Genomic DNA, 13,749 nt, shown 5'->3' with positions numbered 1-13,749 from the left:
ACATTATCTGTATATATATATGCAGATGTAAACAAATATGAGAAAATTGTATGTTGATTCGCTATTGATATTTCAGAACTAGAAATATCAAAGAGCAATATTAGAAATGGATTTCATTACTAATACAATATCCATTTCTGCATACCTATCTATAATTTTTCTTAAAAGTCTAATTTGAGAGAAGGACCTCATTTGAAGTTCTGCTGTATGGATTTGCATTATATATATGCCATAAATAGTTATCAATTATTTAATTTTTTCATTCCAAAAAATGTATCCAACAGTTTATTGAAAGGGTCAGAAGAGTTCATGAATTTGACTGAATATATGAAAGGAAAAGAAGGTAATTAACAGCAACCTGTCCTTCCAATGTCACATAACTCCTTTTTATCTTTTGTGTTGTAACACACAGGACTCTCACCATGAACCTCTCCTCCATCTAGACATTAATGTTTATGAAGGTCAGAATGAAAATATTATATGTCATCTAGCTCTACCTGCTAGGTCTTTGCTCTCATTTTATAAATGGCAGGAATTAATTGATTACAAATGTCAGCACCACATAATTACAATGGAAAATTATAATTCCACCTTGAATCTCTTCGTGCTTTTTAAATGACTACTATCAGCAAAGCACCAAAGTTCATTTCATATTACTTTTTAGTTTGAATTTGGAGCACATACATTCACCAATGCAGATTAATATTTTGGCCAGTTTATGCATTTGTACATACTCTTGTACTAGCGGAAGAGATTTCATTAAATTACAAAAAAACACCCACGTGCCTAATTTTTTAGTTTGTCACTTTTTGCGTATCATATTCAACATTTATCACATACTTGAATACTAAAGACCTTAGAAGATAACATCTTGGATGTTAATTTACTTGATTTTTATTTTATTCTTCTAGGTATCCAAAATCCAGATTTGTCAATCAGTACATATTTATAGAGCACCTATTCTGACAAGAAGATATACTAATAAGCCATTAAAAGGTCCCTCCTCAACATCTTATTCTATAGTGTCCATCACTACGCTAGTATTTTCTAAGTAATTTAGGATTAAGTGACCAGCTATGTGCAAGATCTTTCAGCTTCCTCCTCTAACTTCAAAATATTCTTTCAGGCACCATTTTCCATCTCCTGTGCTCTCAGAAAAGAACAGAATGTATCCAAAGCTACTTAGTAGTCCTCAACTTCCTGTTCTAGCTTATTCTTACTTTTTATAAACCTTGCTTCATCCATCATTTTTTCCTGTCCCCTCTACTTGCTCTCTTTAAAAGATGCATATTTTTATCATCGTGAGGCAATCTTCCACCTCATTATATTGCCTCTAGGGAGCTCCTGTACCAGTCAATCAACATTCTTCATTTGACAATTTTACTCTCAACTGTATTCCATTGAAATTGGGCTCTTAAGGGTGAATAACAAATGATCTCCCAAATTGTAAACCCAAAAGCCTTTCTCAAGCTTCTTACTAAACTTTCCAAGGTTCCCATGCTTTCATTTAACACTTTCCTTCCCTAGACATTTCTAACATCCTATTTTTCTCATAAATATTAAATCAATCCATCTGTATTATTTTTGGAAGGCACTCACTCTTTTCTTTCTACACTTTCTAATTCATCAATCTCACCTTATTAGACACTGGCCTTATGTTCTTTAGGCGGAGTTAATGAGAGTTTTAAAAAGGAAGCCAGCGGAAAAGGTGAAAGAGTTTGTAAAGACTTCTTGCCCTAAATTTTGGATTAAAAAGTAGTCTAGGGAATGTAATCTTCAAAACCTTACGTTATGAAGTGAGAAAGAAATTTATATGGTAGATAAGAATTCCCCCAAAACAGAACCTTGAGTGCACTTGTTGACGTCCTACATGCAGAAACTGCGAACTGGAAATCCGTGATGACTATGACAACCATTCTGATGACTTTCCATGCTTCTCACCTATTCTCTGTCTGTCCTCATTGCTTGGTTCTTCCTATGGACACACTATAAGCATCTTCATTAACGTGGGCCTTCTCTTCTCCATTGGCTACTATCCCATCCTTAATGGACTTGCATGCTTCCTTCATCATCTCTATGGAAATGACTGTCAATTCTTAATAAATCTCTCCTGCAAGTCCCAGATCCTCCTTTTCAATTGCCTGCATGTCACAGCTATTTGTCCAAAAATACCTCAGATTCATCATTTCCAAAACCATTTCCATTATTCCACCTATCTCGATCCCAGTCTGATTTTTTTCTTGATGTAACTTTTCTTGGTTTTACTGCCTTGTTCCCAGTCATTTGGATTTAGGAAATCTTAAAATGATTTTTGACATTTTCTTCTCCTCATCTATTTCAACTAATCAGTTGATGATTTCTTTAGTTTCTACATTCATGACTTATCTTGCATTGAATGTATTCCTTTCACCCAGCCAAAGCTTCACTCGAAGTTTTCCTTTCATACTGCAAATGCATCTTAACTGAGCATGTAGTTTTCAGTGTCATATCTCTTTGACCTGTGCTGCACAGATGTTCTGAACTAATACTCCTAAAACTTAGTTACAATTATAGAACTCTCGTGTTCAACATCCTGCATCAACTTCCCACTGTAAGTTGCCGTACGAGGCCCTCACTATATCGTCCCATCTTTTTCCACCAATATTTTCCTACATATGCCATACTCTGCCCAAACCTAAGTACTTATTCATCCTTCCAATTTTATATGCACATTCCTTCTTTTATGCCTTTGCTGATTCTATAAATCCCTGATGTTCTGCCTTTTCATCTTTCTTTACTGAAGTTACTGATTCAAGGATTCTGCTTAAATCAGTCTTTTCACCTCTCTCTATGAAGCCCCACAGGACTTTATTTGCACCTCATAGGAAGTACCTATTATTCGGCCTTGTATTATTATTGTCTATATAATTTTCTCCTGCCCACCCCGCTTTCTAGATTGTAAATTCACTGAGAAAAAAACAATGCACAGTGTGGTGCTCTTCATCAAATAAGAACTTAATAAACATTTGTTAAATTGGGTTAGCCAAGCAAACCTTCGCCAAAAATGAAGGGAATTCATTAAAATAATTCCTAACAGACATGTTTTTCTCCCTCAGTGTTTCCTGTACAGATCAGGAGAAGAGATGGAGAACAATGAAAAGCCAAACCATTCCATCTGCTTGTCTCATATGAGCATGCACGTAATGGGTAAATTAGCCCATGGGAATTAGCAAAGTATGTTTAAGCCACCAAGGAAAACATTACTATGTTACCACAGCTTTTCATCACATACTGGAGAGGTTCAAAATAGTTAAAGGGGTTTAAGAAGAGCTTGCTTTATCCCCAGAGTATGAATTATAAATAGAGGAATACTGGGTCAATGCTAGTAATGTGTTCTACCAGCAGAAAACTTCTAATTAAAATAACTTACCTTATAACTGAGATAACCAAGCAGTATTGTTTCAAAGAGACTTATCAATGCCACTGAAACCTAAAATATAAATTATACCTTAATGAGAAAATCCAACAAAATCAAAATATATATTCTGATTACAATACTTTTAACTTTATAAATATGTGCATATATGTGTGTATATGCATATATACTTATATATATATCATATATGATATGTGTATATATATATATATATATATATATGATATAGGAGGTGCTATGTGGCACTTTAATTTCTATATACAGGTGGTAGGCAGCAGGCTGTCCCAGGCACTACAGCTTAGTTTTTATAATTTCTAATACTCCTCAATAAATCTTTTTAAGTTTATTACCACAAATGTAAATGTGGGATTGGAACAGTCAGATGGCTGGAATCTTCACCATATGTAAAGAATAGGTTTTGTTTGTGTGTGTATTCTTAATACACACAATCACACACAACTGTCCCATCACAAATAATGCTCTCCCCCAGCCACACCACCACCATCTCAGTACACCCACCAAAAATGGCAGTTCCCTTCAGAAAATAAAAGAATACAAGCTTGGAGTTAAAGGATACTTTCCATCCTATCACCCACTTCAAACAAAATGAAACATTCTCAAACACTAAACAAAATAGTCCATGTCAGCACTTCAAGATACTTTCAGATTTTATTTGAATGGACTTCGCAGCCAATTCCCCTTCTGCCGCTGGACATGGGCATCCTGCAGCCCCCTAGACAAGCTTCCACTTTTCTCTCTATTCTCTACTCTTTATACAGTTTCCTCTGCTCAGCTACCAAAGAGCTATGAGTGCAACAGAAAAAGTAACCAGTAAAGACATCCAAATTATTTTGTGTTAAAGACCCTACGCACTTCAGGAGACAGGAATATAATCAAAATAAGCAAGCATCAACATGTAATAACTGAGGTAACAAATATATTTGTTCATAGATTTGTGAGAGTACAGTCAATCTGCATGAGAAAGGCAGATACCATAGAGTTTTAGATTCTGACTCCTGTTGGAATGAAAACTTTGATTTAGGTAAAATATAAGGAGAATTTTAAAACATATGAATGCATGACAATCTAAGTAAAATAAGTCCAGAAGTACATACAGTAGATAGATAGTAAAATAGAAATTTTTCACTTTTTCAATTTTCTCCACAAATTCTCTAAATCATAATCTCTTAGTTTTTCTAGAGGTACACATTGTTAGATGATCTTGAGACCACTTTTAGCATGAATTGCCCAAAATCCTATGTGAAAATGAGTGTTTTTATTATTTTAGAATATCACTATCAGATAAAAAGCAATTTAAACAGATCAAAATATATTTCAAGGTCATATATAACTATTCATAAAAATATTAACTTACTTTACAAGTGTGTACGGCACTGAAATGAAAGTCAGTAAAAAAAAAACATAAAACACAACTTGACTTCAATAAAATACAAAATATGCAGACATAGTAAAGACTTGATTCATAGTTATAATCACAATGCATACATAATTAAAATAATTCATTGTCACATATAAAATGTACAGACCACACAATCAACCTGACTTTAAAAGACAACCCAAACATTTGATTTTAAAGTATTTTAAAGGTTGTTTATACACAGTGAGACTTGAGTCCTTCCATTTCTTCCAGACTCAACTGTTTTTAATCTTAGAGACTCTCCTCTTTGAATGATTTTTGCTTTTGAAAAACAATAGAAACTAAAAAGTATCTGCAGGAAAGAGACACGAGTAGAGGAGATGGGAAGTTGTAAAAAGTTTGCCTGGCATGAAATTCAACAAAAAAAGGAACAAAGATAGATCCAGAGGACTCCAGGGAACACCCCAACAATGTAGTTCAGACACACTGTGCTCCACAGGTTCCCTTACTCCTTCTTCAAGACTCCTTTTATGCCAGGGCACACTTTTTGTTTTATTTACAAAATTATCTGCTTAGGGACCAAGCTCTTCCTATTGGTAATACGAACTGTTTGTTCATTTGTTTATTCATTTAACAATTATTTATTGAGATTCTACCATGTTCCCAACATTGAGCACAAAAGGTAAAAAATGCAAACATGGTTATGGGCTTTTGATTAATTTTTCAAAGATGATATAACCTAAGACTTTAGGAGTGCCTAAAGTAGTTTGGGGAACTTGTTGTGCCTTCAAACAAGGTTGAGTTTACTTTGGTTTCCTTCAGATCCTCAAAAGCTTTCTGAAGTCTAAACCTGATCATGATGAAATTCTCAAAAGGTAGAATGGAGGGCTCATGTAGACATGAAGAAAGGAATAAAAATTTTAAGATGTGCATCAAGATTAATTAAACAATAAACGAAAACTCATTTTTAATGTCAAAACTTTTCTCCCCAGTAGTATTGCTCAGTAAAATATAAATAAATCCAGAAATATAGGAATACAACAAAATTGTACATAACCTGTAAGCCCCATAAAGGTAGACTTCTGTTCACCCAAAAGATATGAGACCTATAAAAAGAATAATAAGACATTAGTTTTTTTTAATGAAAAAAGCATTCATTTTCACAGTTTCACTAAAGTTGGAAATATTTAAATGTTGTTACCATAAAAAAACAATAAAATACCATAACTAAAATTAGAAAAAAAATCTTACATTGCTTCAATTTTCTTTTTGGTAATACTCGTCTCTGTTCCAGGAAAAAAAAAACCTTTTTAATTTTGTTTTCGGTCTCATGTTAATCATGTAAGAAAAGACAATGGGCCCTTATTTAAGGAGTGAGGATGGCCAGGGTAGAAAAACTCAAACCACCTGCTAATCAACTCTCCATTGAAAAGCCACTTAAGGCTCTTCCATAAACTCTAGGACTTTGTTATTTTTAACACAATATATCGGCAACACACATTCAACAGTTGAAATAATCAGAAAAAAGTCAGTGACTCAGATTGCAGAGCACATTTATATTCAGATTTGAATCTTTATAAAATATTTAATATATCACCCAAAAACCTGTGACTGAGGTTAGCATAAAACATTATGCAGGGGCTTCCCTGTGGCGCAGTGGTTGAGGGTCCGCCTGCCGATGCAGGGAACACGGGTTCGTGCCCCGATCCGGGAAGATCCCACATGCCGCAGAGCGGCTGGGCCTGTGAGCCATGGCCGCTGAGCCTGCGCGTCCGGAGCCTGTGCTCCGCAATGAGAGAGGCCACAACAGTGAGAGGCCCGCGTACCGCAAAAAAAAATTATGCAGGACAAGGAGTAATTGTCCTTAAATGTCTCTTAAAAATCCTATTATCTCTGACGTTAAAAATTGTTTATAGTCTGCAAAGAACACCATACATTCTAATGTCCTACTAGTTATAATTTCTCACTGTTTATACCTCACCCTTACCTATATCATTTGGTGTACAGTTGATTCAAATACTAGTCATTCACAGCAATACACTCTACTTAGGAAAAGATGAAAATAGCTGTATTACGCTGCCCAAAATATGCAAATAAAAAACATACAAAGCAGAACAAAGCCTACTCACTAGAGTTAGGAAGTATTCGAGGAATCCCATAAAAGACTGTGTATTTTTAAATCTTTGAATCATTTTCTTTTTCATAATATGTTAAACAAAAATAAAGGGCAAGAGACTCTAAAATTCTTGTTTTAAAGAGAATTGCAAACTTTAGAAAACTATTCAAAGAAATTACCAAGCATATTAGACTAAAGTACTCTTTGTGATTCTAGAATGTAACATCTACCTGGGTGATTAACATCTTCAGTTGCTCCAAAACAAACCCGTGACCTTTCTCACCAAAACAGGTCCTCTCAGGTTTTCGCATCTCAGTAAGTGGAACCAAATTCCATTGTGTTTGGTTAGCCGAAGACTTAGGCATCGTCTTAGATGCTTTCCTCTCCTCTATTTGTAAATACTTAATACATGAGTCACCAAACCTTTTCAATTCTTCCCACCAAATATCTGTAGAATGTATCTACCTCTCTTCATCTCCACTACCACAGCCACCTTAACCTAAATTAATCATTTTTTGCAACTGGACTCTTGCAAAAGCCTGCAACTGGAACCCTAAACCTCCTTTTGCCTTCTACAGTTTTTCTCCAAATTACAACTACAGAGATTCTTTCTAAATGCACAACATCACATCACTCCACTGTGTATTTTTTTAAAGCATTTCCTTTTTTAAAAAAATAGTTATGTATTTGTTTTTGGCTGCTTTGGGTCTTAGTTGCAGCATGCAGGATTGAACCCACATCCCCTGCATTGGAAGGCAGATTCTTAACCACTGGACCACCAGGGAAGTCCCTCCACTGTGTACTGACACTTCACTTTTGTCAAGATAAGGACCAAAACCCTTGACCTGGCATTCTGAGACTTTGTCAACTGTGACATGGTCCTTCCTATCACAGCCCTTTTCACATGTTCTTCCCTTATCCGAGAGCTCTCAGCTCAACCCTCTCTCAGGGAAACCTTCCTGAAGGCTTCCCCTTGATCAATGTAGCCAATGAATCTCCATGTGTAGCCATGTCACTCACCATACCTCCCCTGCCACTCATCTAGGTTGTAACCTTGTATTTGTTTGTAAATGTATTTCTTGAATAGTTGGTGCCTCACTAAACTGCAAGTTCCACAGGATGAAGTAGTATGTCTATTTCACCCACCATTATGGTCCTAATGTCTTCCCAAGTACGTGCCTATAGTAGGCTAGGCATTCAATACAAACAAATGGATGGTGCCAGTAAAAGCAAATTGTGAGTGATGAACTCAGCAACACTGTCATTTCCAGAACACATCTCACATATGTTCTCAGTAACATTTGAGAAATCAGGCCAAAATATAGTATGCAGGAGCAAAGAGGGATAATACATATGTTTTTTTGCAGATAGAAATGGTATGCTACAAAAACTATGAAATAATTAAGGCGATAGCAATCTCTGTAAAATCATAAAATAAATTGCAAATAAGATGTTTGAGAACATTTTCAAAAAGAGATTGGTAATTAGCATAGATTTACTAAAAGCTAGTTATCAAACTAATGGCCTTTTCTTTGATCTGACATTGTTTTAATAGGTCTTGAAAGATCAGATACTTAAATTTAAATAAGACTTCAAAAAAAAGATTTTTTTGGACAAGACTGTGCCATGTGGAATAAGTTTCATGATCCTTAAAAAAAGTTTCTACAAGACTGTAATATGTAAAGTTTGATAAAAAGTAAGATCTCCAATGGAAAGTCATCTTTTACATCCATTTACCAGGGACTAAACTGAATAAATGCATAGAAGGAAAATGTACACATTCTAATAAAAAGCTAGTGCCCAAACTCTCCTGCATAAAATAAATTTATCAAGAAAAAAGAATGTGGGATCTGACCTGCACAGTCCTAGAGAACCATCAAAACAAACAAGAGTTGAAACTGAAACTAGCAGACAGACTAATTCCAAACGAGGCTTCAATCCCATTGACAAAAAAGCACTTGGAGGAAAGAAATCCTGTACAGAAATATTTATTGCAATATTATTTAGAGCAGGAAAGTAACTGGAGTCTACCCGACCAACAAAAAGAGAATAGTAGTAAGTAGGCTCCTCATCATTAACAACAGCAAAAATACCATCCCTGAGAAAAAAACTCACTGAAAAAAATGATGTAGATAATACTGTCATAATTGTATCCGTGTGAGTGTGCTACGCGTATACGTGTATAGATAGAATTTACAAAAGATTGGTGGTCAAAATACTAAAAATACTTATTTCTAGGTATTGAGATTTTAGGTAACTTTTACTTCCTTTTCCTTGCCCTATGTATTTATATGGCAATAATCATGAACCATTTATAAAGTCATAAAAATAAATTTCACTTTTTAAAATTATAACAATAAAATAACAAAAGCAAACATAAAAATGAAATTTATATCACTCAGTTATTCTAAATTAAAGTAGGCCTATAAAAAAAAAGTAGGCCTATAGATAAAATCATGTTGAAGCATCATTATGAAAACTAGAAGAACCATATCAAACAATGGAAATAATGAAGTTAAATATGGAAAATTAATAATATGCAGCCCCAGCCACTCTTCACAGCGTGCTTATTTATGGTGAATAAATACCTCTCCTAAAGGTAAGAAAAGAGCTGCTGAAAATGTCAGAACTGCTTTGGCCACAGAGGTGGAGGTCAGGCGGTGAATATGTTAACCGGAAGAATCAAGCACCTGGTAAACATGCGAAAGTAACAGGGTCACCACATGGGGCAGAATTCATATGAAAGACTTGTGGGTCACAGCTCAAGGTGAACTCGGGTTGCCAGAGCTCCAAACACAGAAGGCAAGCTAGTATTGTATAATGAAAGTGTAAGATCCTAAACCAGGGAGGAAAATTATGACACTCGCCTAACCGTAACAAACACTAAGCAATGAGTACTACCTGTGGTTCTGGGTCCACGTTTTGAAAGACAGACAAAATTTAGCATGTGACCAGGATACTGAAGCATAGGAGAGTCTTGACAATATATTAGGAACATTTTCCAATAGCCAAATCCTTTCAAAACTCAGGTATACTTTACACTAACTGTCGGGGTGTGGACGAGAGAACTAAATGTTGAGCCTTTGAGAGAATGGAAGTTAAGAGCCTTTCCATCTGACACACACGGGCTGAGGCAGAAGTGGCTTTCCGTCTATCAACATTCGTTCTCCCCTTCCACTGTACAGAGCTGGGTGCAAAAAGCGACTCTTCAGCAAAAGGCCACATTTCTCAGGCTTTGTGTCAAGGTATGACATGTGACCGATTCTCAAATGAGATCTGAGTATGAAATACAAGTAAGAGTGATGCGCCTCATTTGTCGGCCAATAATTTTAACAACTGTATGTGCCTTCTCCAATGCTCTCTTCATCTTTCTGAAAGCTGACTGCGAAGGATTCTAGGGTCTTAGGACAGCACATAGCCACAGAATGAAAGTGGCTTGCATATATAATATTGAACTTACCATGTTATAGTGTGTGTGTGTGTGTGTGTGTGTGTGTGTGTGTGTGTGTGAGTGTGTGTGTCGCCATATGGAGAAGTATACTGACTAAGAGCACCAGCATTAGACTCTAGTAAACAAAGAAATTCTTTTGAATTTTGGGGTTTACATGTTACAATACTTGGAGATGCTTTAATCTATACTATAACCAATGTATATGAGAGAAGAAAAGGTCTACATTATGATATTCAATCTTATTGGTCATCAGATATTTAAAAATACTGTGAAAATTATATTCCTTCTTTGAATAGTTGTTACCCTAAAGAAGAAATACCCTTTAAAATTGGAATGTCATCTCAACACACTTGTTGCTCTATTAGGCACTGATTTTAAATGTAAATCCAAGTACCATAAAATATAAGACATTTACATGCTTCTTACTTTTGTCTTTATCATTTGATGTTGAAAATTAATAATCACTTCAACAACTTTTAAAGTGGGAGAGGATGCGTGAGTTTTGACCCATTGAAGAGCCACCATAAGCACCAGCAGGCAATGAGTCAATGCTGATGATTCAGCTCTCAATGAAATTCATGAACTACATGCTGCATGTGTTTCCTTTGCTAATGCCTTTAAATCATTTACTACAAACTGGGTGTACATGAGAGCTTGTCATTTGCACAATTTCATACATTAAAAGTAAAATTCTTTTCATATCCTTCAGTTTGTCCACACCTGCAACATTTGCATATCAGTTTTGACTCCTGGGACTTAAAAATAAAGCAAAGCGGCACAAAATATCTTCAGCTTTATTATGTCAGAAGCTCTAATTAAATAAATCTCTTTGCTGAATTAGCCTGATTATTTTAAAATAGAGCCTGTGCTCATAAGGGCCACTGCTGTTTTTCATTAACCAATATTACATTGACAATGGGAACCAAACAGAACATTGTATTCAAAATAGAGTCCTGAGTTTTTTTGTTATATTTTTTCATTGCGGTAATCTGATTTTTCAAGTGTATATCCTCTGTAATTACAGTTGAATATTCTTACTAATATGGCATAGAAGTTAATTATGGGAAACTTTGTTCCTCTTAATGTTTTCAAATAATATTATCTCACTTTTTATCACCTGCCAATGCCCTTTTACTCTTAGAAGGATTCTATCATGCCTCATTTTATGATTCCCAGGTCTCTCTAAAGTACATTTTATTTATAAATCACCAAGTTTTAAAAACAATGCTGGAGGGTTTCTGGAAGGGTTTGAAATGTGATCCATTTTTAATAACACATAGACAGAAAATGTAATAAATGTAATACTAACTGACATCTCTAGGCAGTGAGCTTCAATCATCTGGATTGTGCAACATTATCAGTAAAACCATTGAGCATAATTCCATTAATTCAGCAACATTCACTGACCCACCAAGTCCTATGCTAAATATGAAAGCTACAAAGGCAAATACAACATGGCCCTTGACTTCGGTGAATGTATAGAGAGAAGAGAAGTAAACAGTGAAATCAAGGGCAACATGTTAACTGTGGTGACAGAAATATGTGGGGGACACTCGCAGAATCCCCAGAAACCACTCCTAACCCAGAGTGGCACTGGGTTATAGGGCATGATGTCAAGTGAGAGTGTCAGATTAAGTTTTATCCAATAAATTGTGGTCCTGAAGGTCCAAAGGTCCTGAGGTACGTTGAAAAAGAGTGAATGAGGAGGGACAGGAGTGGAAATCATGGGCGCAAGAACTGGGAGCAAATGTTCAAAGGCCCAGAGACAGTGGAGAGCAGAGTATAGGTAAGTAGCTTCAAGTAGGTCAGCATGGCCAGACTAAGAGGCTGGTGAGGTGAAGTAAACAAAGGATCTTCATTTACTCATGCTCACCCATTACTCAATCAATACTCACTTGTTTAATAACTACTAGTGCCATATGGTGCCAGGCTCTTTGGATTCAGACAACAATCTGTGCCCTTGTGAAATTTCTATTGCAATCTACATGGAACATACAGAAAACAAAATAAACAAGTAACAGACATACCCTATGTGAAAGAGATAAAGGCAATGGAGAAAAATGTAAAAAGAAAGGAAAAAAGAGTATTCAAGAGAGTCTTGTGAGGTGAATACAATTTTAAAAAGGATGTTTGGGTAAGGCTTCACTAAAAATTTGATTTTGAGTAAATATCTGAGGAAATGTGCCAGAGTTACCTGATGGAACTCCAGACAGAGGGAACAGCAGGTATGAAGGCCCTGAGCTGGCAAGGTGTCTGGTGTGACCCAGGACCAGAGAAGAGGACAACGTGACTGGAGCAAAGTGGGTGGGTGGGGGGTTGAGTAACAAGGAGGGAGATGCAGGGAAAATGGGGGTTCTTATAGCCATGGCAGGTACTTTGGCATTCAGAGCACAGCTGTGCCAAGATCTGACTTATACTTTAAAGGAATACTGGCTGCTTCCCTAAGAATAAACCAAAAGGGAGAAAAGGCAGAATTAGCAGGACTAATTAGGAAGGGTACTGCAGTGATCCAGAGGAGAGAAGATGGCTTGGCCAGGATGGTAGCATTGAGAAGTGATCGTATGCTGAACTATCTTGAAGGTAGAAATGATGGAACTTTCTGCACATTTTGCACATGCTGCAGAATGTGAGGAAAAAAGAGAAGTGAAGACTTACTGACTCCAAAACATTTGGCCTGAACAACTGTTTGGATGAAGTTGCTATCAACCGAAATGTAGGAGGCTGTGGGTTGAGCAGGGTTTGGGGAAGGATGGGGTTGCCATTCACTGAGATGTAGAAAAGCACAAAAGTCGACTGGAACATGGCAAGTTTGCAATGCCTATTTGACCTCCAAGTAGAGAAGGTGAATGTGTAGTTAGAATTTGGGGAGTGGCAGGGAGGTGCTGGCTTCCTGCAGACAACAAGTTAATCACGGATAAAAAAAATTACTGCTGAGGTTCTCAAAGTGGAGGTCAAAAAGGAGAGAACTTCTGCTTCTTTATATATAAGGTAGGAATAATAACATTAAGTGTGTACTGAAGGAAATAACATATATAAAACAACTAGTCCAGAGCCAGAAAATATAAGAACTCTAAAATATAAAACCTTTTAAAGGGCTGAATATTTCCTGAGGGTAGTTAATGTTCCTTTTCGTACCTATGTCTTCATTTACAGCAATATGAATACATACTAAGTATTCAAAACAGATATAGTGAAATATCCATAATTATATTCATTGAATAAATTATATCATAAAGGATTATCATGTAAATTATTACACAATGAAATTTCACTTTTTAATCTTTATCTCCAAACCCTTTAACACATATGAAACCATTTTCACTATCTAAACAAGCTGAAGAGTAACCAATTCATTTAAATGCATATTATGACTTCATTTTCCACTTAAC

The 13,749-nt window shown here is 35.8% G+C and overlaps 1 protein-coding gene across 13 annotated transcripts in view; it reads right to left on the bottom strand.

The window, feature by feature from the left end:
• Positions 1-13,749, bottom strand: part of KCNT2 (potassium sodium-activated channel subfamily T member 2) — a 425,289-nt gene that overhangs the window by 241,446 nt on the left and 170,094 nt on the right. For all 13 annotated transcript variants that reach the window (XR_014326811.1, XM_082857000.1, XM_082857001.1 and 10 more), the window contains 2 exons: positions 5,851-5,899; positions 3,410-3,469 (listed from right to left, as the gene is read on the bottom strand). Coding sequence is in view for 12 of the 13 variants with exons in the window: in XM_082857000.1 (XP_082713126.1) it covers positions 3,410-3,469; positions 5,851-5,899 (109 nt within the window). In the remaining variant the exon portion in view is untranslated. The remainder of the gene's footprint in view (positions 1-3,409; positions 3,470-5,850; positions 5,900-13,749) is intronic.

Source organism: Leucopleurus acutus (assembly GCF_964270905.1).
Source record: "Leucopleurus acutus genome assembly, chromosome: 2".
In the NCBI taxonomy this organism is placed as follows: Eukaryota; Metazoa; Chordata; class Mammalia; order Artiodactyla; family Delphinidae; genus Leucopleurus; species Leucopleurus acutus.
This window is presented reverse-complemented; position numbering and strand designations above follow the sequence as displayed.